General features: G+C 45.1%; 2 protein-coding genes across 3 annotated transcripts in view; both read left to right on the forward strand.

Moving 5' to 3' along the window:
- Nucleotides 1-24,624, forward strand: part of FOXL1 (forkhead box L1) — a 32,039-nt gene that overhangs the window by 2,217 nt on the left and 5,198 nt on the right. The gene's annotated exons all lie outside the window — the stretch shown is intronic.
- Nucleotides 573-19,583, forward strand: FOXC2 (forkhead box C2). 2 transcript variants are annotated; one of them, XM_081201213.1, is made up of 2 exons: nt 573-2,804; nt 18,680-19,583. In XM_081201213.1, the coding sequence occupies exons 1-2, from the start codon at nt 1,326-1,328 to the stop codon at nt 18,719-18,721; spliced, it is 1,521 nt and encodes a 506-aa protein (XP_081057339.1). In that variant the 5' UTR covers nt 573-1,325; the 3' UTR covers nt 18,722-19,583. The 2 variants fall into 2 exon arrangements, with proteins under 2 accessions (XP_081057339.1, XP_081057338.1); XM_081201212.1 differs by lacking the exon at nt 18,680-19,583 and adding an exon at nt 5,897-6,035.

Here is a 24,624-nt window from a genome sequence, read left to right on the forward strand (position 1 = left end):
GAGCGAACAAATCCCCTGCGCTGTCTTAAGCGCCCTTTAAAATTTAAGAAAAGAGCCTAGACTGGCGCTCAGGCATTGTTATCGCTGGTGTCGGATGAGGAGAGATTTCATTTTTTAAAAAAGTCGAACGACCCTGAAAAGGAAAATTCGCTTCATATAGGAGATTTGCCAGTGCGGGGAAATATTTTAGAACAGTAGCCTTTTCGGAGATGGTGGCTCCAATCTTTAAAATAGATGGAATTAAATTGAGAACGCGGATGCCTTTGCGTAACGACTTCTGATTCGGCTTTAAACCGAATCAGACCTCGGATCCCACCGATCGCACCTCTCCCACCCGGCACCCACCCTGCTCCTCGCGCTCCAGAATCGCCCCTGTTCCACCCGCGAAGGCGGACGCCAGAAGCCACCCCGAACTTCGCCGCGCTTCCCGGAGCCCCGCCGCGTCCTTACGGCGCTCTCCTCCGACTCTCCCATTGGCTCTCCCGAGCCCGAGCCGGGCCGCCATTGGATGAGACCGCAGGGCGGAGGCGTGGCCAGTGAGGAGTAAAAACGGGCCTTCCGCAAGGGAAGTTTTGGAAACTTTTCTCCAGCCCTCGATGGGGAGTTCGCCTGGCGCGGGGCTTCCCGGAGGCTCCCCTCGCGCTGTGCTCCAGAGTGGCGCGCGCGTCGCCGGCACAGGAACCGTTTATTTGGATTCCGACGGCTTGTTTTTGTTTACACGCGCTCCGCTTTCACCCGGGACAAACGGAGCCGGCGGGTCGCGAGCCTTTGCGGGCAGAGACAGCGGAGCAAGCAAGAGCCCTGAGCGATAGGGCTTCATCCCTTTCTTCTTGCAAGATTATTGCTGTCATTCCCCTCCCTCCTTTGCGAAAATCTGCCTCTCCATCCGTCCAGTTGGCCTGTCGTCGCGCTTTTTTGTTTTTGCTTTTTTGCTTTTGCTTTTCAGAAAGAAAGAAAAAAAACAAACAAACTTGGTACGCCGGTGCACTGATTGCGCTGCTCCTCTTTCCAAGAGCATCGCCGTCACTTTTCAACCATGCGGGAGGAGATCCCAGCGACAGATCGCCGCGCAAGAGCTTGAGAGTTTCGACCATTTTGCAAAGGAGCTTCGGAGAATGTTTTGGCTCTGAGGAGGAGGAGGAGGCCTCGCTCAGCGGAGGAGATTGGAGGGGGCGGGCGGGGGGCAGCGATTTGGCCTCCCGAGAACAACGCGACTAGGCCATAGGGGGGCACATTTCCCCCTTCCTTCTTCGCCCTCCCTCTACCAGATCTGACTTTGTTGTCGTTTTTGGAGGGAGGGGAATTTTTTTGAAAAAACCGACGCCATGCAGGCCCGCTACTCCGTCTCGGACCCCAACGCCCTGGGAGTGGTCCCTTATCTGAGCGAGCAGAACTATTACCGGACGGCTGGGACTTACGGCAGCATGGCGGGCTCCATGGGGGTCTACCCGGGACACCCCGACCAGTACGCGGGCGGTATGGGGCGCTCGTACGGGCCTTACCACCCTCACCAGCCCACTGCGCCCAAAGACTTGGTGAAGCCGCCCTACAGCTACATCGCCTTGATCACCATGGCGATCCAGAACGCGCCGGATAAGAAGATCACCTTGAACGGCATCTACCAGTTCATCATGGACCGCTTCCCTTTCTACCGGGAAAACAAGCAGGGCTGGCAAAACTCCATTCGCCACAACCTCTCGCTCAACGAGTGCTTCGTGAAGGTGCCTCGCGACGACAAGAAGCCGGGCAAAGGGAGCTACTGGACCCTCGATCCGGATTCTTACAATATGTTCGAGAACGGCAGCTTCCTCCGACGCCGCCGGCGCTTCAAGAAGAAAGACGTCTCCAAGGAGAAGGACGACACGCTCCGGGAAAGGCACCTCAAGGAGACCCTGAAGGCCGCCGACGTCTCCAAGGACACGCCGCAGTCCAACAACGCCGGCGGCAACGCCTCCTTGTCCGCCTCTGCCCCGCCGCCGCCTTCTTCCTCGGCCGCCCCGTCTGAGAAGAAGATCGTCATCAAGAGCGAGGCTTCCTCTCCGGACCTGCCCATCATCACCAAGGTAGAGACCCTCAGCCCAGAGAGCGGCAGCGCCCTGCAGGACAGCCCGCGGAGCGTGGCGTCCACGCCGTCGGTGTCCACCGAGAGCTCGCTGCCGGGTGATCCCCACCACCCGGGCGCCGGCACCAACGGGCTGTCGGGGTTCAGCGTGGAGAACATCATGACTCTACGGACTTCGCCGCCGGGCGAGCTCAGCCCCGTCAGCAGGACGGCCGGGATGGTGTCCTCCTTGCCCCTCGGGTACGCCCAGGCGCAAGCCCCGTCCATCTACAGCCAGGCCTGTAGCCAGGGGGGCTTGGGGGAATCCGGGGGCAGCTACCAATGCAGCATGCGCGCCATGAGCCTCTACACGGGCGAGAGGAACGCTCACCTGTGTGTGCCCACCACCTTGGAGGAAGCCGCCGCCTCCATCTCGGAGCAGCAGCAAAGCAACGGCGCCTCTTCGCCCCTCACCTCCATGAATCTGGCCTCGGGCGGGGGGCAGCAGCAGGAGGGGACCCTCACCCCCAGCCACCACCACCATCACCACCATCATCACCACCACGCTCTCCCTCACCACCAAGCCGGCGGCCAAGCCACGGCCGCCGCCGCCTCCTGGTACCTGAACCACACGTCGGAGATCAACCACCACCTGCCCAGCCACGCCTTCGGGGCGCAACAGCAGAACTTCTCCAACGTGCGGGAAATGTTCAACACTCACCGGCTGGGGCTAGAGACCTCGACAGCGCTGAGCGAGCAACAGGTGAGCACCAACTCCACCTGTCAGATCCCCTATAGAGCTGCGCCCTCCATATACCGCCACACCACCACCCCTTATTCCTATGACTGCACTAAGTATTGATTGAGCGACTCCTGGGAAACACAAACAAACAAACAAACAAACAAACAAACAAACAAACAAACAAGGGAGGGGGTTTAAGCCAACCCTTCAGATTGCATAGAAGGAAATTAGCGCTGTGCTTTGTTTTTAAACGACCTCTTATTCAAACGAAAGACTGGGGCGAAAAAGTGACCCGCCTCACAAAATAGAACTTTACGAACCCTAAAATCCCTGTTTGGGGTGCGCGCGCGCGCGTGCGTGCGGGGGGGGGGGTGTTCTTCAGTGCCTTCTTTCAATTCATGTTAATTATACTTGGGGGAGTTGAGGAGGCATCTTTTTAACGAAAGTTAAATATATTAGTAAAGGACAGTGGCAAAACTTATTTTGTGAAAAGAAAAAAGGACGGTGATCTCGGACAATGTTAACTTATAGAGAATCACCATTTCCACAACGACCATTTATAGGATTTTTTTTTGAAAGGGAAAGAAATAATTATAGATACAGCTATATAAAAGTATACGTTTTGGTGTTGGGGGTTTTGGGGGGGTTTTTTTTTTGGAGGGGAGTTTCTGTTTATTGCGTTGTAAATATGTGTGGAAATCAGGCTTAAGTGGAGAGCCATTATTAATATAATATTTAAAGTTGAGTTCACTGGATTATTCCTTTAAAAATTTCCCATGTTGCCCATCTTTTTCCATCTGTCAAATTAATGATCAGTACACGTCCTCCTGTTTTCTTCGGGTTTTGTGAACAAATACGCATCAAAAGTCCCTTTTCCCTTTTAAAAGTGAATTACAAAAAAATGAATAATTTATTGTTGTTTCCCCTTGATGAACTGTTGTGGATGGGAAGTATTGGAAAACACACACATTTTTTTAAAGAGTAAAGTATCTGATACTTTCAGTAGAAAAACAGAGAGATAGAAAACAACAAGTGTGTGATTTTTTAAAAAAATTGTAAAATAGATTTCCCACTCTGAACTGATCCTTTAAAAACCGACAAAATGCATTTAGGGAAAAAACACATTCTCTTTGAATTCTCTGTCACGTTTGTTTTGTCTTATGTGGTCTTAATTGTTGTACTCATTCTTGGAAAAAAATAAATAAATCCGTGCTGTTTATTTCTCCTCAAAAAGTCTGCCGCATGTTTGTGTGAATTTCTGCAGTTTTCCTGCTTACAGCCCTCCTCCCCTTTCACTCTTCACCCTTCGAAAATATGATAAGAAAAACGAAGTGCAGGCCTGCAAGGCAGCTGAGGAGATGGGGAAAAAAATCGAGACCAGGGAGGTCTCTGAGAGGCGCGTCACTTGTGAATGGTCTTGACACGGGATCAGGACAAGAACGGCCCCAGGCAATGTAGGGTTAGCCTTCGAAGTTCAAAACCCGGTTTAAAGCTGCAATTCTAAATATGTTTCATGGAAAGTATCCCCAACGGATGCCTTGACTCTCGCTTCCGAGTAAAATCGCCCTCCAGAGTTGCGCTAGGGTCACTTGCGGATAAGTGCGAAGCTGTCGGAACGAAAATCGCTGTCGCGCTTAGGAGCAATCCTAACGCTCTTTACCTGGGAGTAAGCCCCAATAAATTTTATGGGACTTCCTTTTGAGTAGTTAAGATCACGCCGTTGGAGAGCTTTAGTGTAGCTCCTAATGAGGAGGAATAATAATAATACTGTAATAAGAATAATAATAATAGAATAAAAATCTCCTAGCAATCACGGGGGGCGGGGGGAGTTCCTGCCACAGATGTAGTAAATCGGAGTGAAACCCATTCCCCAACGAGAGGAATGGGAACATTCACTACCCCGATTCTTAAATCCACCGGCTTGCAGACAAAATAATATAGATTAAAAAAAAAATTAAAGCAGGCAATGTAACGCTTATTTTTTAAATGAAGCAGTTTAATTATGCTCTCCTACACCATTTTTTATTCTCTTTGTCCCCCCTCCTCACTTTATTTTCGGGTAGATTATTTTCTATTCATTTACCCCCCCCTTGCCTTTATTCCGGCTTGTGCTGGAAGACAAAAGAAGAAGAAAAGAGGCTGGTTTCCTAAGTTGGTTCCGAAATCTTGATGTCTAATAATAATAATAATAATAATAATAATAATAATAATAATAATAATAATAATAATAATAATAATAATAATAGCTTTTATATCTCGGTGCTTAGATAAACGAACATTGTCATTGCTTGTGTTTTAAATGTGTCACACACAGGAGAATGCCCAAGGGAGGTCACCTGGGTTTTGTTCTCCACATCCCCCCTCCCCCCAAAAAGCTGCGCTACAACACTTTTCAAATTAACATCCCGATTCGAATTAATAGATTCGAAGTAGTGTCCCGATTGCGATGCGATTTATCTGCTGGCAAGCAGCTCTACCGATTTAATACCTGAGTCTGATTTCAAAGGAAAGGCTGATAGAATAGGATCCTCTAGACCGCTTACTGGGAAGCAAGTCTCACTAAACAAACTGGGATCTGCTCCCCCAAAATGGGATCAAGGACTGCAGTCGTGCAAGCGAATCCCTCTGCAGCTCCGTAGCTTCCGCCTCGAAGGGAGAATCCCACGAAGTTCCATAGGACGTCCAAGGAATTGCGTCCTTAACCAAAATCTCTGTCAGCGCAATAGGAACTTCTTACAGGAGGTTAGATTGGTAAGCTTCGCCCGGGATTCCCCATTCCCTTATACCGCCTTCAGCACCACTGTTTAATAATAATAATGATAATAATAATGATAATAATAATAATAATAATAATAATAATAATAATAATAATAATAATAATAATAGGCGTGGCCTGGATTTTTGTAGGGGGGGGAGCAAGCCTTTTGTGTCTGGCGGGGCAGGCCTCTTGTTAGGGGGGGGGCAGAACCTCATCTATGTATTTTTACTGATTTTCATTGATGGGGGGGGGACAGCTGCCCCTCCGTGCCCCTCCTTGGCTACGCCCATGATGAAAATACATAAGTAGGTAATGTGTTTCTGAGCATGGATAAAGCGCTACTCTTTCCCGCTAGCCTGCAAGCATTTTGCAACAACGGCGAAGTGTCTGTGTTTGTGAAGGATAGGCTGGTAGTGAAGAAAGGCAATATACATTTGAGTCGCGGTGGGTCTCCGCTTAGAAGGTACCGTAAATTGTTATTTCTTAACCTTCAGGATTAAGAATCTATTACAGCCCATAGCTATGGCCACATTTCAAATGGGGGGGGGGGGTTTAAAAAGATGTTTAGGGTGGGGTGCTAGATACTGGGATCTCTTGTTTTCTCTTCTCTTTCCTTTTTTTAAAATAAAAAAATCTGTTTTCTAATAAATGTTTTCCCTAGTTATTAGTAACCCCCCCTTTCCACTCCAAATCCAATATTTGGATGAATTTACATTGATTTCAAGTCTTCTGTGGAAGAGAATAAAGGTGGACAGTTTGGGGCAGGTGGGGAAGAGCTGTAGCAAAAAAAATACATCTAAAGAATACAAGTACTGTATGGGAGGGAGGGGCAGGGTGTACCCCAGGGTTAGGAATGTGTGACCCTCTAGATGTTGTTGAACTCCAACTCCCATCAGCCCCAGCCAGCAGACTAAAAAGGGAGGATGGGAACTATAGTAAAAACCAACCAACCAACCAACCAACCAACCAACCAACCAACCAACCAACCAACACACACCTTCTGAAGGGCCAGTTTCTCCATCTCTAGTTATAAAGCCTCTTTTGGTGGGATATGGCAACCTCTCTGCTTCTGCCTGTAATAATGGGGACAATCCACTGGTCTACCCTGCAGGGCTGTGTTGAGGACGGCTGAAAGAAATGCATGGCAGAACTAGGCGTAGGGGAAGTCACTAGCTGATTTTTGATGGGCAGCCCAGTGCCTGCAGATTGTGAGGATTCTTGCGAAGAATCTTGTCTCAGCCAAGCTAGGCATCTGTTATACTCTTAACCAAGAGTGTATGTTTAGGATCACAAGAGTACAGATTAGTTGTGCCTTTTTAGAGTTTCAAGCATAAAAGGAGCTTCATAGGTGAGGTGTTGAGGAGCCTTTAGTGACTCAGTTATTTATGGACTGCAACTCCTATCATCCCTGACCATTGGCCACACTAGCTAGGGCTGATGGGAGCCACAGTCCAACACTCCTGATCTAGTGCCTGGTTTTCACAGTGGCTGCCCAGATGCCTCTGGAAAGCCCACAAGCAGGACCTGAAAGGAACAGACCTCCCCTGTGGTTTGCAACTGGTATTATACAGAGGGATACTTCCTTTATATGTGAAGGCTCCATTTAGCTATCATGATGGAAAGCTATTGGCAGACCCTCTCCTCTTCCATGAAGTTGGCCAATGCTGCTTTTAAAGCTGCCACCACATCTTGTGGCAGTGAATTCCATAGCACAGTCTGTCAAAGAGCATTTTCTTTTATGCATCCCGCATTGACATAATTAGCTGACCCCAGATTTGTGCATTATAAGAAATAAAAACTGTGCCCTGTTTACTTCTGCCATGTTTATAACCATGTTCCATGTCCTCGTTTAGTTGTCACTCTTCTCAAACCCCAAACCATTTTGCCTTTTCTTCTTGGGAAAGCCCACATCCAGCTCAAGCAAAGAGAGTACTAAATAGTCACTCTTACTTTGAAAATACAACACACAGTAGTGGATCATAGAGTTTCTTTTAAACAACAAATCCAGACCCCTCAAGATTAAATGTAGACTGTCCTTGATATATGGGGAGCATTTAAGGGAAAGTGCTATATACCCAGTGGCGTAGCGTGGGTTGTCAGCACCCAGGGCAAGGCAAGTAATTTGCGCCCCCTAACCCATGGAGTTGCGCCCCCTAACCCGTGGATTTGCGCCCCCTAACCCTAACCCCCAGATGTTGCGCCTGGTGCGGCCCCCTGCACCCCCCACGCTACGCCACTGTATATACCAATTGCCAAGTTATTAAAATCCCTGCATCTAGTCTTTCCATTTGCCTATCTATCCACCAGTAAGACAGAGTTACTACCTGCCTAAGCGTGTATACCCAGATATACTTCTGCTGAAGGAGAATTTCTCTCAAGTAAATGGCCACAGAATAGTGGGTCTCACAATTTTATTGAGACGGTAAACTTAAATTGGTTCAGAGAGGAGCTCAGTTTGTTAGGGAGGAGGGAATTTACAATAATCAAAGATGTACATTTAGGACACACTTGTAAATATTTTCAGGGTATTTATTTTGGCCCAGGTATTGTAATTAGAGAATTGTTAAAAATCAAACATGGCCTTTTCTTTTAATAAACATGAATGTTTCAGTTTATTAAATTGTTGTCTTATTTTCAAAATATTTTAGAGAGGTTTTGTGTATATGCCATTTGTTTAAATTGAAGAACTTGGAACCAGTCAATTAAAATTCTGCATCTGGTCGGCATTCCCTGCTTTATTATAGGATCCAAAATGTTTACTATCTAGTCATACAGCAATCTAGTTGTAGCTCCTATTTTGGGGATTATTAGCACATTTATTTCTCATGGAGCCCTTTAGGATCATAGCAAAAGAAAGAGAGAATACTCTATCAGCTACCTACTGATATTCCTGATACCAGGACTTTGGGTGCAAGTCACATCCCCAAATTATAAAGAATTGTAATAATTGCAATAGTCTGCTCACAGCTTTCTCTCTGGAGGGTCCCCCTCTCAGTCTTCTTTTCAGGAACTCCTGAAAAAGCAGAACTTTTTTATTTTTAAAAATACTGTTATACAACCATCCCTGCCTCAAATAACTGCTACAATTAAAGAATGAATAGTTCCTGGATTGCAAAGTCCCACTGATTGCAGCAGCAATGGGACTCAACTTCTTGCTTTCATCCTACCCTCTTCTATGTGTTTACTTCTGCCCTGCTCAATTTCATGTTTTAAACATTGGGTTATGGAGGTTCTGGGTTTAAAGCCAACATTAGCCTAAGAATTTTGCTCTTGTTGTTCAGCTGGAAACTTTGGCTGATTTCCCACGCTTGATGTGGGCCAGTGGCAATGGTGGTGGAGGAAGGAGGCCCACCCTTCAATTTAAATTTAAAAAGTGAGATGATTAGTTACGATTATTATTAACCACTGAGCAGACCTAGCTTCAGTCAGGGATGGGGAAACCTGTGGCACTCCAGATGTTGATGGACTACAACTCCCATCAGCCCCAGATAGCATACTCAATGGTTAGGGATGGGGGAACTGCAGTCAAGAAACAGGAAGAACCACAGATTCCCCATTCTTGGTGTGTGGTAGGACAGTCCCAGCCCATCCCCCCCATCCTTGTCTGTTATGCTGCTTGCAGCCCCCGCTCTGCAGGAGGTGAAATAAAGCCAATGGTACCTCTAAGCATGTGCAGACTGCTTCCCTCAAGTATTAGATAGCTGTTATTCAGAGGAAATTCTCTGAGGCAAATCCATGTATTTAAGGCAAGCTCTACAATCCATCACTCCCCAAAGTCTTGTACCTTGAAGACTGAAATTTAAAATAAGTGTTTGTGTACACAAACCCTCTTTGTCAGATGCATGAAGTGAAATCTTAGTTGGTAGATATATAAAGGATAGAATTGTCAGGTGGGAGTTGAATGCCAATGAGATGTGAAAATTACAGTGTGAGTCAATAAGAAGGGAAATAAATAGCCCTGGAATATTGCTTGAAGTCAGACAATTCTTTCTAGAGGAATTGTTGAATCCATTAGGGCTGATTTTCCCCTACCAAAGGTAGGACCTGATAATGGTTGATTTTACAATAGAGCATCCAAGTGGTGACCTGGTGATCCCTGGACTTGACTGGATTTTTTTCTACTCCTAGCAAAGGAGGATTTTATAGCTTTCTCACAAATGGGGCATTCAGCAGTACAACACTTCGGGTAATCATGGGACATACTATGTTGCACATGCAACTGTGTCAAAATCACTTGATTTTTCAATCCTTGGTGATTCACATTTGCATGTGTGAACAGACTCTGTCCAGAAAGGTGATATTGGAGGTGACATGAACGTTTGATCTGTTATATGTGATTGGTGATGCTGGCTCAATTATATGCAATTTGATGCTGGTAATGGCTGGCTTTTTGTGCTGACGACTGTAATATATTTTACCACCTTATATACCTTTTCAAATTACCTTTCTTTCCCCTTAAACATACTTTTATCCTCTTCCCAACACCATCTTTGTTTCTTTGAAAAATGCAGAACTGTTATTGCTGAAATCTTATTTGAGGCAGTGGCATTGGATGTGTTCCCGCACCAGGTTTCTAAAAGTATAAAAAGTTCAGGATATTAATTTTTTTGGGGGGGACACACACTCCCAGTGGACATTCAAATTCATTTCTAATGAAAGAAGGCCTACTTTTGTTTTACTGTTGCTGATACCTAGATTTAAGTTTTAACTAGAATCAATTCAACTAAAAATGCAATGGTTTGGTGTTTCGGTTCAGTCTTAATTAGTCTATTGCTTGGAGGTAAATCCCAGTGATTTCAATGCAATATGCTTCCCATGATGGATGCTTAAGATTACAGCCTCCTTTTATCCCTGCCTACAAGAGATTTCATCCATATAAGCCTAAACTGCTGAAGTCTTTTTCCTTCCTTCTTTTTTTAAAACAGTCCTCCAGTTCTTCTCTCTCTGCCTCCGAGTGACAAAAGCTTTCACCATTTACTTCCAGTTATTATTATTTTTTTCTCCTTGAAGGAGACAACTAAATTTAGATTTCAGTGACAGGAAAGCCAAATAATAATTTTAAATGTAAACCCCAAGTTTTAAAAGGGAACAAGTTTTAAAATCTAAAACCAAGTTTTAAAAGGAAACACAGCCCCCATGCCTGAGGAAATGTTGGATATGTTCCGTGTCAACCTTAATTTTTCCTTAAAAGTGAGTCACTGGCTGTAGTATTATTGGACCAAGCCGGATTGCTGTAGCTGCATTTGGGTTGTATTTTTGTTCAGAAAGGAAGAAAATAAATCCTGGGAAACTTGGGGGTGAGCAGGCAAAGATAATAAAACCACCCAAACTGCTCTATCAACAGTATGCATATATCATAGCTAGTTCAATAGTTATTAATGATGGTATTCATTATTGTTGTTTAAATTTGTATACTGCCTTTAATCTTAAGATCACAGGGTGGCTCACAACATAAAAATACAACATAAGAACACAAAATACATAAAACAAAAACAAACCAATAACCACCCTTCCTACATTTTTAAAAAAAAAATTAAAGAAGAGGCACAGTTGCTACTATGATAGCTAAATGAAACCTCCGCTTTCAGAAGAAACATACATTTGAATATCAGATTCTGTGCACAATCAGTGGAATGTTGAACTGGCTGCTGGTGGAAACAAATTGCATTAACTCCTTAGCCTTCAATGGACGGGTTGGGAGTCCAGACCCACTGCCAGGTTGTGGCCTGATGTAAGATGGGTCGCAACAGCAATATAACCACCATAGAACTATATAGGAAAGAATTAAGCAACAGTGTGAAAAAGCTGAAGACTTCTGCTTTAACTAGATGGGACCTGGGGTTAGATCCAGCAGAATTCAGATTGTAAAAGAATAGGCCCTTCCCTTTCACTCTACCTACCCCATAGTCATCCTCTAGATAAATAGCTGGAATTGTGAGTGTGCAGGAAGTAGCCTGTCACCAGGGGGTAGGGGGAGTACAATAATAGGATGGAGCTGATTCTTATACAAAGCTTACTATGGCTGTGTCCATTTCACAGATGGTCAAGCTCCTGCTTTCAGTTAGGCTCTGACTGCTAACAAAGGAAAGTTTACAACATCTGGAGCTTTTTTTGTTTAGACAAAAGGGAAGTAAGGAGACCTGCTAGTGATGAATAAATTTATGCATGGCTTGGATTAAGAGCTCTTCCCCTACTCTCTCTCCCCAATATAATACTAGAACGTGGGGCCATGCAGTGAATCTGAATATTCAGGACAGGCAAAAGGTGGTGTTTCTTCATACCGAACATAGTTAAGACTATGGAATTTGCTATAGCAAGATGCAGGGCTGGATGGTTTAAAAAAGAGGTTAGACAGATTTGTGGAGGAGAAGGCTGTACCTGATGGTTATGTTCTGTCTCCAGTGTCAGAGGCAGTATATACCACTGGGAATTGCAAGTGGGGAAAGTGCTGTTGCACTTGCCCAGGTCCTCCTCAAGAGCTTCCAATAAGCACCAGGTTGGCCACTGTGAGAGCAGGATGCTGAGCTGGATGGACCTTTGAGCTGATCCAACAGGGCTCTTCTGATTCTCCTATGATGCTACCTGACACCTCTGCAAACCAAGCAGTTTCCCCCCCCCCCCAAACTTGACCAGGGTCTGCCTACTTAAGATGACAGGATGTGGGTGCTGCCCTCCTTACACTGGCGGAATGGCTGTAGGGAGACGAAGCCTTCCTTGAAGAACAATGGCTTGTTTGTTACTCCGGGGTCTATAAGACTCTGCCTCTCTGCCTCCTGCATGGACTTTGAGTTTATTTTGGCCTCGCGGAGCCTGTGCAAGGGAATATCGAGAAATCCAAATGCCAAACTCACTTAGAACTTTAGACACGAGGAGCAGGGGGCGTAAGAAGTGTCTATCCCTCCCCCCCGCCACCCCATCCCAATTTAATCTGGCAAAGTATGGCCTGACAAACAATGGGAGCTTTTTTGTATCATGTGTCTCTTTCCAGTGCTGTCAGCCAAAGCAACAAACAACAGCGCTTCCTCCCTGTTACATGACAGAAGAGAGTTTTAACTGATTCTTTTAGAAATTCACCTGCTGTGGATTAAAGGAAGGGATACAGCCAATGGGGGTTCCTTGATTCCTCACTTTTGAAACATACGGGTCACCTGCTACAGGGCATTGCTGGGTCCTTTTTGCAAGCCAGTTTAAGAGCACAAGAAGCTGTCTTAGAGTCAGATTCTTGGACTGCAGCCTGATCAGTACTGCCTACACAGACTGGTAGCAGCTCTCCAGGGTTTCAGACAGTGAATCTCTCTCGGTCGTATATTGAGATGCTGGGAATTGAACCAGGGAACTTTTGAACTCTGGTCAAACCTTGCCCCTCAGCATAATTGCCTGGCTGAAAAGCCGAGCCTATGGCGGACTGGAGCTCAGAGACAGAAAACTTGCTTGTGGTGCAGAAGGTCCCAGCTTCAGTTCCCAGCATCTCTGGTTAAAAAGGATCAGATTATAATTATTTGAAAATATGCTGGGAGTACAAAATGCAGAATGAAGCATATTACCATGTCGTTATGCACAAAAGTACTGGAAGATTATAATTAGAAGAATAACAAAAACATGGAAACGTGAAGTTCTCTTAGATCCAGTGCTGACATTGCTAAACAAAACACCCACCGTAAAGAGACAACAAAAGAAACATACATCCTGTCTGTTAACTAACTTCTGAAAAGCATCTTCAGTAGCTGCCTAAATAACAAGACTCTGGACACTTGTCTAATTTCAGCTGGGACCTTATTCCAGAGGGCTGGAGTTTCCAGTTTCTAGTACAAACCAAGTGCACCTCTGGTACATGCAGTGTATATGCAGTGGAGTGCAGTCTCTTAGGTAACCAGATCCCAAGTTCTTTAAGGCTTTAAATGCTAAAAGCAGTTCAGGCCAGGCTGATCTTTCCTTGCTGGTGTTCTTCCTGAATAGCAATCAGTGGTTCTTTGGCTGATGGATACGACCACAGTGTTGTCTCTTCCTTGCTTTTGCAAGTGACATTTGGAGGAGAATCTTCTTTCTGGCAAGGAAGCTCCTTGGATGGGTTCAGACTGAATGCACATTTAATCAATAGATAAATGGACTAAAAATCGTAAGATTTAACATTGCTTTAACCAGGTTGTAGTTCCAGTTAGGGTAGTTGGTGCTATTCTTATTCAGTGCTTTATTCAGCAATCTATTAACACAATTACTGTTGTTATTACTACTGATAATAAACATGACTATTTACACAGCATTGTAGCCAGAAAAAATGCCTTTTGACAGTTTTCCTTCACAACCACCATGTGAGAAGCTTCACTAGTGCTTGCATTTTTACAAACTGTAGAAAACCGAGGTTGGGGGCATATGCCTTGCCTCAGTTTATGAGATTTGCACCCAGGTCCTGCAAATCCAGTGCTTGTTACCACAGCTGCAACAATTATTTAATGGCAGCTTCTTCAGTTGCTACAACCACAGAAACATTTATAGAGTAGTTCAGAATATTTCAAAGCAAGGCTGAGCAGAAAGGATTTTCTGGTCGATTCCAATAATTTGCAATAGATCTCCAAGTGTTTCCGTTTCTTAATTGTCTAGGGATAGCAGCACTGAGAGGATGTTTCCTACCAAAATAAGGTTGCTGAAATGAAGAAAGCAGCAATTTTGGGTGTGAAAGGCCACGCACTCAACTCAGTCCTGATAAACAAATTCCTGGGGTTCAGAATGTGCTCAGAAGGACCCTCCCTTAAAAAAACCAAATCTAAATATATGTCTTTTTGCACATGGTTCCCGTGTGCAGATATTGGATTTTTAGTAACAAAGCAGCCCCAAAGCATATAAGATAAACTTGATGTCTGCCCACCCCCTACTCTAAAGTTCTTCACATGCATGTAAAGGTAAAGGTAAAGGGACCCCTGACCATTTAGGTCCAGTCATGACCGACTCTGGGGTTGCGGCGCTCATCTAACTTTATTGGCCGAGGGAGCCGGCGTACAGCTTCTGGGTCATGTGGCCAGCATGACTATGCCGCTTCTGGCGCAACCAGAGCAGCTCACGGAAATGCCATTTACCTTCCCGCTGGAGCGGTACCTATTCATCTACTTGCACATTTTGGTGTGCTTTCGAACTGCTAGGTTGGCAGGAGCAGGCATTGAGCAACAGGAGCTCACCCCATCACGGGGATTCGAACCACCAACCTTCTGATCGGCAAGTCCTATGTTACTATTCACCCCCATATTGAAGATGTGGGAGAGGACTGAGGCTGTGAGAAGGTGGTTTGCCTATTTTGTGGCTAAGGCAGCCTTTAAACCAGGGATTTTATAGCTCAGGTTTCTGAGCCACCGAGCTATATCAGCTCTCTCACACCACCAGTGTGGTGTAGCAGTTAAGGATGCCCATTGAGGGAGGTTCAGCTGAGCTCCACCCTTAGCCATGAAAGCCACTGGGCAACATTGGACCAGTTACTTCCTCTTCTCTCTCCCTCCCTCTTTTTCTTTCACCTACCTCACAGGGTTGGTGTGAGGAGAAAAATGTGAGCTGCCTCGAGTTCCTTGAAGGGAAAGGTGCCAAATATATATGTACTAATTTCATGTTAATTTTATGATGATTAAAAGCCACATTAAAAAGATGATGGGCAAGATAATTTTTAGAGCATTTTTTGAAGGCTCAAAATGCCATACTATTTTATTCTGCTCGTACACTCCAGGTTCTTGCTATTTATTTATTTGTTTCATTTTTATACCCCCCACTTTCTCTCATGGGAGTTCAGAGAGATGAAATGACATCAAAACACAATCTATACATCATTTCTGAAAACACATTATTCAACACTAAATCCAAGTCCAGTTGTACCTTGGTTCTCAAGCGCCTTGTGACTCAAAAATTTTGGCTCACGAACGCCGCAAACCCAGAAGTAAGTGTTCTGGTGTGTGAACTTTTTTGGGCAGCCAAATGTCCGACGTGGCTTCTGCAGCTTCTGATTGAGTGCAGGAAGCTCCTGCAGCCAATCCGAAGCAGCGCCTTGGTTTCCGAAAGTTTTCAGACGTCAAACATACTTCTGGAATGGATTCTGTTTGAGAACCAAGGTATGACTGTAATGTCAAGACTGCAATATACTGGGGGTGAGCTGGGGGGGCCTAGTAGTCCTCCAGATTTTGCTGGATTCCAATTGCTATCAGGCCCTGGCAGTATCAGAGGTGTGAACTTAAGAGCGGTGGACTCGTAATCTGGTGTACTGGTTTCGATTCCCCACTCTTCCACATGCAGCTGCTGGGTGACCTTGGGCTAGTCACACTTCTCTGAAGTCTCTCAGCCCCACTCACCCCACAGAGTGTTTGTTGTGGGGGAGGAAGGGAAAGGAGATTGTTAGCTGCTTTGAGACTCCTTAGGGTAGTGATAAAGTGGGATATTACCGGTAAATCCAAACTCCTCCTCCTCTTATTCTTCTTCTCCCCACCCCACACAATCCATCACATGATGCAGTGCACTCACACCATTTGAGTGGCAATGCCCAGCAACTTTGGGGGGCATGGCCCCCTCAAATATTTTAGGGGGGGCGAGGCCTTCATTCCCTATAAATTGACTCCTATGGCCAGTAGTGAGGGATGATGGGACTTGTAGTTCAGCAAAACATCTGGAGGGCAAAAGGTTAGCAACTCATGCCACAAACATTTGTGTTTCAAAAGCCCGCAAGTAAAACATGTCTTTAGCCCACAAATAAATGTGAACAATGTAGGAAGCAGGTGCACTTCCCCAGGAGGCAGTTCCAGAAACGGTGCCACCATGGAGAAGGACCTGTCCCAAGCCATACTCACTGGCTGTGCTGTGAAGAGGACTTTGCTGCAGATCTCAAAGCACTGGCAGGCAGGAATTGGGGGAGATGAACCTGCAAGTACTTGGTCCCTGTGCCATTTAGGGCTTTGTACAGGAGCACTACAATCTTGAATTATCGCTGATTATGATATGATATAATATATTAATTGATTTTAATTGATTTCATAAGAATCCTATACCACTTGATTTTTTAGTAAAAAAACCTCTCAAAGCAATCTGCTTTTTTTTTAATTAACAGGAAAAACAGTTGAAAACAACTATTTAAAACATTTTTAAAAATTAAAATCAATTACAAGTTAAGAACAGATGAAAATATACATAAACTTTCTACATATCTGGGCAGGCTTGCCTAAATGGAGATGTTTTTAGCAGGCACTGAAAAGAGTGCAGTAAAGGCATCTGCATGATATCAATAGGCAGGGAGTTCCAAAGTGTGGGTGGTGCCAAACTAGTACTAATATTAATTCAGTTAGATTAAACTGGCCCCCTCTAGCATGTGAGGGGGCCAGTTTAATTAAATCGTATCATTTGACATTTGAATAACTGGCATTAATAATTGTATTAATTGGGCACAATTGGTATTGTCATAATGAGGCTGCTATTGGAATGATATTGGAAAATCAATCAAAAATATATTAAATAAAAAGTAATAATTCAATTAATACAGTTAATGAGAAGCACAGTGTTTCTCAAACTCTTGCTAGCTGGAAATAAAAGGTATTGGAGCAATGAAATTCATTATACACTTCTTTGTAATGAAGACTACCTATCTGTGCACCCCCACTATAGAATTATCCTCCTCTCTGGGAGAAACTGAATGGAAAGTGGTAAGGCTGTACTCCTGGCAGAGGACAGCAGAGGACAGCAGGCTGGTCTAGGGGAAGTTTCTTTGGGCTCTCCAGGGGTGGCAACTTGAATAAACTATTGGGGGGCCCAGGTAAGCCCCGCCCCACATAATAGATCACATGACATGGTACAAACACAATTTGAATGGCAATGCCCATCAACTTAGGGGGTGATTGATTTTCTCAAATATTTTTTTTGGGGGGGGCGAAGACCCCTCAGTGACTTGGCTGCTATGGGGCTCTCCAAAACATTTCCATTCATTAAGTGAAGTGGAAGGGCAGTAGTTCAGTGGTAGAGCATCTGCTTTGCATGCAGAAGTTTTGGGGTTCAATCTCCCGCTGCTTGAATCCTAATAGTGCGGCTCTCTGTATAGGCAAGTGAGCTAGATGGACCAGTGCTTTGACTCAGTAATACTTTAATGTCCAACTCCATCCAACTCACAACCCCCCTCCCAGGTATCAGCCAGAGGGCAGGGGCAAAACTAGGCTTTATTTCACCCGGGTCAAAGATTCAGCTTGGCATCCCTCCACTCACATCTGCGGGCATACCCACACAGACTGGGAGCCTCAGTGACAAGCATTGGGACGCCCCTGGAGGCCCGCAGCAAAAAACCCGGCTAGCTTCACCCCCGTAGCTATTTCCCATATCGTCGTCTACCCGTGGGCGTAGCCAAGGGGGGGGCAGCCGCCCCCCTAGATCCACAAATATTATTGTAAAGCATTCAAAGTACTCAATTATCTAAGGTTCTGTCCCCGTACCCCCAGCAGAAGCCTCCCCCCCCATTTATGGGGTATTACCCCTGATTTCCCAAGAAAAGCTCACAACTTTGGCTGGCTACGCCCATGCGTCTACCTGATCCTTTCTTAACTGGATATACCAGGGATTTAACCTGGGAACTTTTGCGTGCAAAGCAAGTGACTGACCGTCGAGCGACGACCTTTTCCTATTTCTCTGCCCTCTGATCATTTCCAAGGAATGAAGCCGGATTCAGCGGAAGCTTTGGAAACTCTTTGTGCTCCTAAGTGCGGTGGCTGCTACTGATGCTCAAAGGGAAAGCTCTTTGCATATGCTCAGACACCATTTACCCACGCCTTTCTTCTTATTGTGTTTTTTTTAATAAATGTAAGTTCCCTCTCTCTCCAGCCACGAGGCGTTCTAGTCAATTTCATTCATTTTCGGCAATGGAGAAGAGACATTAAATTACCCAATCACAAGCTCGGGGGCCTTTGATTGGTGGCCTGAGCGTCTCTAGTGTGTTACCGTATTTCTCCTAATTCTAGGAAACTGCCGCATATTTTTTCCTTTTTAAGTGTCCCATCCACCCCACCCTTACAAACGTGGCCAGCGTCAGTTCTCTCTGGAGTCGCGCGCAAACCTGCTCCTAAATCCGACTACCCTGCGCTCTAAAGGAGTATTATTTATTATGGCCCTTTTGTTCCACTACCCTTTTGTCGCGGAGAGAGCGCCGATATTCCAGCCGTCTTTCCCACGAAAGGGTTAGGCAGAGAAAAAAGAGAGAGAGATGGTAACTTCCTTGGGGACTTCACTTCGGTTTCCCCGCGATTTGAGCTCCGGAGCCTGCTGAGGAGCCAGAACCACCCGGAACTTTGATCCGCATTCACTTTTATGATCCGAATTGATGTTCAGTGGGGAGCGGGCGGGGATACTTCGAACGACTGGCTCCTGAGTCAAGATTCTATTTTCAACAACCTCGCCCCACGCCCTGCCTGCCCATTGTCCTTACACAGCAGATGCTCTCCGGTCCTCAATCATGGAAACCCCACCGAAATCATTGAGTGGACTTAATTGCTTAATATGTTCAGGAGTCGGGATCTGGTGGCTTCAGGAAGACTGAAGAGGAGGCAACCGCACCCATTCGATCCACTCTTTCTCTCCTGGTTTTTAATTTTGGCATTCTTTCCTCAAAAAGTAACCCCATTTATTTTAACAGAATTTATTTCCGGGTAAGTGTTCTTGGCACTGCGGGTGGAATGTTTTTCTTCTCCCTTTTTTCTTCCATGAATTTGGATCTTAAAACCACGCGTTTCCCCTCTGCACGTTCAAGCTCTGCAATGGGCATGTTACATTATGGATGTATGTTTACCTGTGTTCTTAATAGGTATTATTTATTTCATACCCATCTAGTAGTCATTCTGTTTTTATTTATCCTTCAAATATTTAATAAAGCACAAGGGGGTTTGACTTGCAATCAGCTTTTGATGTTCACAGCTTTGGCCCGGCTTTCAAAGCAGCCCTCTCAAGCTTAAAACTATTTCAGTAATGATGCAAGTAAATGGATTAGCAAATATAAGAGCTTTGCATCATACATAAATCATAATGAATACTCAAATATTAAATGTGCTGCTGCTCTCTCTCTCTCTGTGTAAACACATACATACAAGTTGCAATTCTATGCACAGATCTTTGGGAGTAAATCCCATTGATAGCACATCAGATGGGGAGTAAAACCCATTGAAATTAATGAGTTTTCTTCTAAGTAAATGTGCATACAACAGAGCTGATAAACATATAATTAAGTACCTACACACACAGTCTCAAGTGTGTGTGTTTGTGTATCTCATGAACACACACTTTCTGTTTCTCAAATGATAGGAAAACTAAATACATTTATATATTTTGTCAAAAAACTACAGGGTGGTTTACAAATAGAATACAAATGTCAATACATTATGTAACATAAAACATAACATAACACAACACAGCAAAACATAACATAACATAACATAACAATAACATCTAGACAAGATAAAAATCAAAACAGTTATGTAGATACAATTATAATAATGGGGAATGCATAATAAAATGCAGATTCTTGTAACAGCAGCAGCAGCAGCATAAAAAATAAAAGAGGGAAAAATCAGCAGCAAAGTATCTAAAACGCAAAAACTGTGAACTGATACAGAATCTCCTCCCTGTCCAAAGCTAGCTCTCAATCCTGGCCTCCAAAGAAAACGACAGGCCCTGCCAGCTCTCATCTGTGACCTTTTCTTTCCTCTACCTTTGCCCTTCCCTTTTTGGTTTGCCCCATAAATATTTCTGCAAATGCTGGAGTTCTTCCAAGCTTTCTGATACTTCCTTTATATGGATGGTGCCATTTGGGCGTATAAAGTTCTGCACTTTGATATTTTTTACACACACACATTGAATTTACTTATTGCATTTATATCACACCTTTTCCTCCAAGGATCTCAAGGTGGCATACATGGTCCTTCCCCTTCTCAACCAGTCCCCAAAACAACTCTGTTGAGAGGCTGAGAGGCACAGTGATGGATCAATGTTATGTCAGCCTGTTATGTCCTTGGCTGAGTGTGGATTTGAACCTGTTATGTCCTTGGCTGAGTGTGGATTTGAACCCTGGTCCAGCCTAGACCAACACTCCATCTATATCATAGCTAGCAGTCATTGATAGAGCTCTCTTCTCCAAATTTATCCACTTCCAATTGAAAGCCATCTAAAGTAGTGACCATCCACACATTGTGGAGCAACCAGAATTTCATTGGACCAGTAGACTAAGTCTACAAGGAACCCTCCAACTCATAAGAAGTCCAAGCTTGCTGGAGCAGGCAAGTGGCCCATCTAGTCAAGCATCTTGTTCTTACAGTGGCCAAGCAAATGTTTATAGGATGCCCACAAACAGGATCTGAGAGCAAGAGCATTCTCTGCACTTGGGATTCCTAGCAACCGGTATTCAGAAGCACACTGCCTCCCACACTGGAGGTAGACATCCATGATTTTTAGCACTGAGAAGGAAAAACAAAATCTTTCCACATTCATTTTCTCCACACTATTCACCTCAGCTATAGCTTACCACCCTCACCCCACCCCACGCAGAACTCAGGCTGAAAAATACCCCCCACATCCACCCTGATATAAAATGCAGTACAATTCTGGGAGATTTATTTTCAGTAATAAATCCCTAGCATAGTACTTGCCTTTTCATAGTTGCCACATGCTGCTCTTATATATGGAGGTTCCATTTTGATATCATGGCTAAGTCACTGATACACCCCCCCCGCAAACCACCTAGATTTGCTTAACCCCACTTGTAGTGATTTATGTATAAGAACATATGAACATGTCTTGATTCAAGGCAAAGAGTGAAGACCTCTGACCAACACTGAAGTGCTGCCCCTCTTCTCTGAAAATATCTTCAACCAGTCTCCTTTCCCCCATCTCAGACTGTGTGATTTAGCTGTGTGATTTTGCCCGTGCACTCTCAATCAAGCCGATTTCCAAAGTGATAGGAACTAGTAACTTGATTTTTTTTGGAAAACGGAAACAGATGGTTCACAGGGTGATAAATTTTCCCCTTATCTGAGTTGCAGGAAATGGGGGTGGAGCTTGTGGGACAGAAAAGGGGAGGGCATAAGGAAGCAAAGTTTGTGTGCATGTGCGTGCGTGTGCGGGATCCTCTATTTTGCCATACTTACTCTGCCCCCACACATACCTTTTTTTCTGAATTGCAACCACCTTCGATGCAACCCATGACGCCAGTAAATAAAAATAGAGATAAATATCAAGCCCACCGAACGTTTACACAAAACCCAAGCATCCCAAATGCCTAATGTAAGCACCAAGCAGCTGTGTGCACTTCTAAAGTTGTTATAAATCCCTTTCTTTGTTATAAACAGGAAAGTACATAATATAAAGCAACAGGCCTGATCACACGGAGACTCAGGCTCCCCTGGGACTTTGCCAAGTATTCCCCTCTTCATGACGTTTTGGGGATTGCCATTTCAGTGTGACCTCAAAACAGAGGTCATAAAATCATAACCATAATATAATAACCTAAGCCAAACCCAGTGGGGTCTTGGGGGTAGGGAAATACAAAATTGATTGGTGATGGTGGTGGGAGATCAGGCCCTCAAATTGGGGGCTAGTCACCTCCGGAGTATGGCTTCCTAACACATCCTTTTCTTTATAGAACCTGAAGCACACTAGCACATTGAAAGGCTGTGTTCCTGAGCTTGTACATGTTCTGATTGGTTATATTGTTCTTTTCCAGAGCACCCATGTAAATTGGCCCGCCTTCCTTCTTCAAAGCAAATAAAGGATATTGAAAAGATACTTTTAAGACGATGTGTGTTTTTAACAAGTTGTGCTGAAAGATTTATAATTGTGCATTCAAACAGAAACCCATGTTTATGGATTTGCTCCAGCACTGATGTTCTTTGCCCACAAACAAAATGGTACTGGTTCTTCCTAGGTTTGCTTTTGTGGTGGTGGGGTGTGTCAGGGACTTGGACATGGCAAGGGTTCCACCCCAAATGGCCCCAACTCCTCCTAATCACTTTGGTTTGAACTTGCTTGCCCACTGTCCAGTGGTGGTTGGTGCTGGACGTTGGGACTGATAGGGCAGAGGGTGGGGAGGTCCATAGTAGGCAGAGTCAGAGCCAATGAGAGGGGAAGCTAATTCTTTCTAGTCCCCCCACCACCTTCTTCTCTCTGCTGAGTTCTGCATGGGCAATGCAGGGACTGAGGAAGAAGCTGACAACCAGTGCTGGTTGCTTGAAGGCAGACAGGTGACACCTGGTGGAAGTTGGTGGAGCAGTGTCCCATTGACTGTAATAGTCCATTCTCCACTGCCTCTGTCTCTGGGTCTAATGCGCATCACTACCTCAGAGGGAGAGGGCAAGGCTGCTGAAGGCTGCTGTTCCATGCTGCTGTCACTACTCACACATCAGGAAAGGATAGGTCAACAACAGCAAACAGTAGACAGCTCTGGGAATTGGCAGTGCCCTCCCCACTCTGTTGGAGTGGGGGTTTCATCAGCAGGCTGTCAATGCTTACCCAAGCCAGCCCTGCCACATGCATAAAATCCTGTTCTTCTCATGATCTTTGAGCCACCTTCCCATGCTGCTTCATGTGAGGGTTCAAATGCATTGCAGGCTCACTTCTCAAGACAAATCAGGAGAGACTACCTGAAGAAGTGTGCATGCACATGAAAGCTCATACCAATAACAAACTTAGTTGGTCTCTAAGGTACTACTGGAAGGATTTTTTTTGTTTTGTTTCTCTATTGTCAGTTTGTGGTGGTTGGTCACCAGACCACATGGACAACAGGGAGTGTTGCAGAACCAACACACAGAACTGTGGCCTTCCAGATGTTGTTGGACTTCAACTCCCATCAGCCTCAGACAGCAAGGCGAATGGAGGATGGGAGCCATAGGAGCCAACTCCTAGGGGCCGTGGGGGCTTTGGCCCCCACAATAAAATATTTGAGAGGGCAGGCTCCCACAAAGTTGATGCACATTCCCATTCAAATGGTGTGTGTGCATTGTGTCATGTGATCCATTAAGGGGGAGCTTACCCCCCCAATATTTTATGATGGGAGCCATGGAGGATAGGAGTCCAGCAACATCTGGAGGGCCGCAGGTTCCCCATCTGTGAGCTACCAGAATGAACATTTTGTTTAAAACAAGTTTATTTCCATGCTTTTATTTCCTACATTTGCAATGTTTACAGCTGACACAATCCAGATGCCAGCCTGTTTTCACACTAGGAAGTAAAAGAAGAAGAAGAAACCCTAGAAAATAAGGGAGAAGTGTTGTGGTGCCTTTCTCTCTTGTGTTCTTTGCAACACGTGTGAATGCTGCCAGTGCAAGGTTGAGCGTGGGAGAGAAATTGCACACTCACAAGCGCCATACACCACGCAGGTTTTACATTGGTACTGACAGGCTGATTTAAGGAAAAGCAGACACAAGAGGCAGCCTGGTTTTTCTTTTTTACAAGGCTTCAATTGGCTTAGTTTTAAATCAGCTCCGGATGTCAATGTAACCTATTGGCTGAGATGCAGCACACACATGAGATTGTTCTGCTGAGTTCTCTCCAGGGGTGGATGGACCTGCCAAGAGGCAGCTGGTCTGGGGGGGGGGTGGAATCAGGAAAGGACAGCAAATGGTCAAGTCCTTTACTTTCTCCAGTCCCCATGTTGGGTTTCTGCTACAGGCACCAAAACGTTCAACACCATCACATGTCATCTCTTGTATTAACTGCAGTTGCACATAGGATAAGTTGTGGGAGAGGGGCTTAGGCATCAGAGATGGCCGGTGTCTGTTGGAACTGGTGGGACAGAAGGCAAAGAGACCAGCAGAAGGTGGAGCCAGAGCCAATCACAGGTGCAGCCAACTAATTTTAGTTTTGCCATCATCGCTGCTGCTCTCTATAAGGGACAACACTGAGAGTAAGTAGGAAGCTGACAGCCTAGACTGGTTGTAAAGAAGCAGGAAGTGAGGGTGTAGCTAAGGGCAGACCAAGATTGGTGGGGCAGTGCCCCATGTGCCCTAATGAACCAGCCTCCATTGTCAAGCATCTTTCTTGGGGTCACTTATAGCAGGGGAAAGAATATGGCATGGTAGAGGCTTTGGTCCTTCGTGCACATAC

The sequence above is a fragment of the Podarcis bocagei genome (genome assembly GCF_964188305.1).
Source record: "Podarcis bocagei genome assembly, chromosome: 7".
Lineage (NCBI taxonomy): Eukaryota > Metazoa > Chordata > Lepidosauria > Squamata > Lacertidae > Podarcis > Podarcis bocagei.

Excerpts from the sequence above, each read along its gene's own strand:
- FOXC2 (XM_081201212.1), top strand. The coding sequence starts at position 1,326 with ATGCAGGCCCGCTACTCCGTCTCGGACCCCAACGCCCTGGGAGTGGTC. Across the intron at positions 2,805-5,896 it reads CAGCGCTGAGCGAGCAACAG|CCTGCAAGCATTTTGCAACA; the intron begins GTGAGCACCAAC and ends CTTTCCCGCTAG.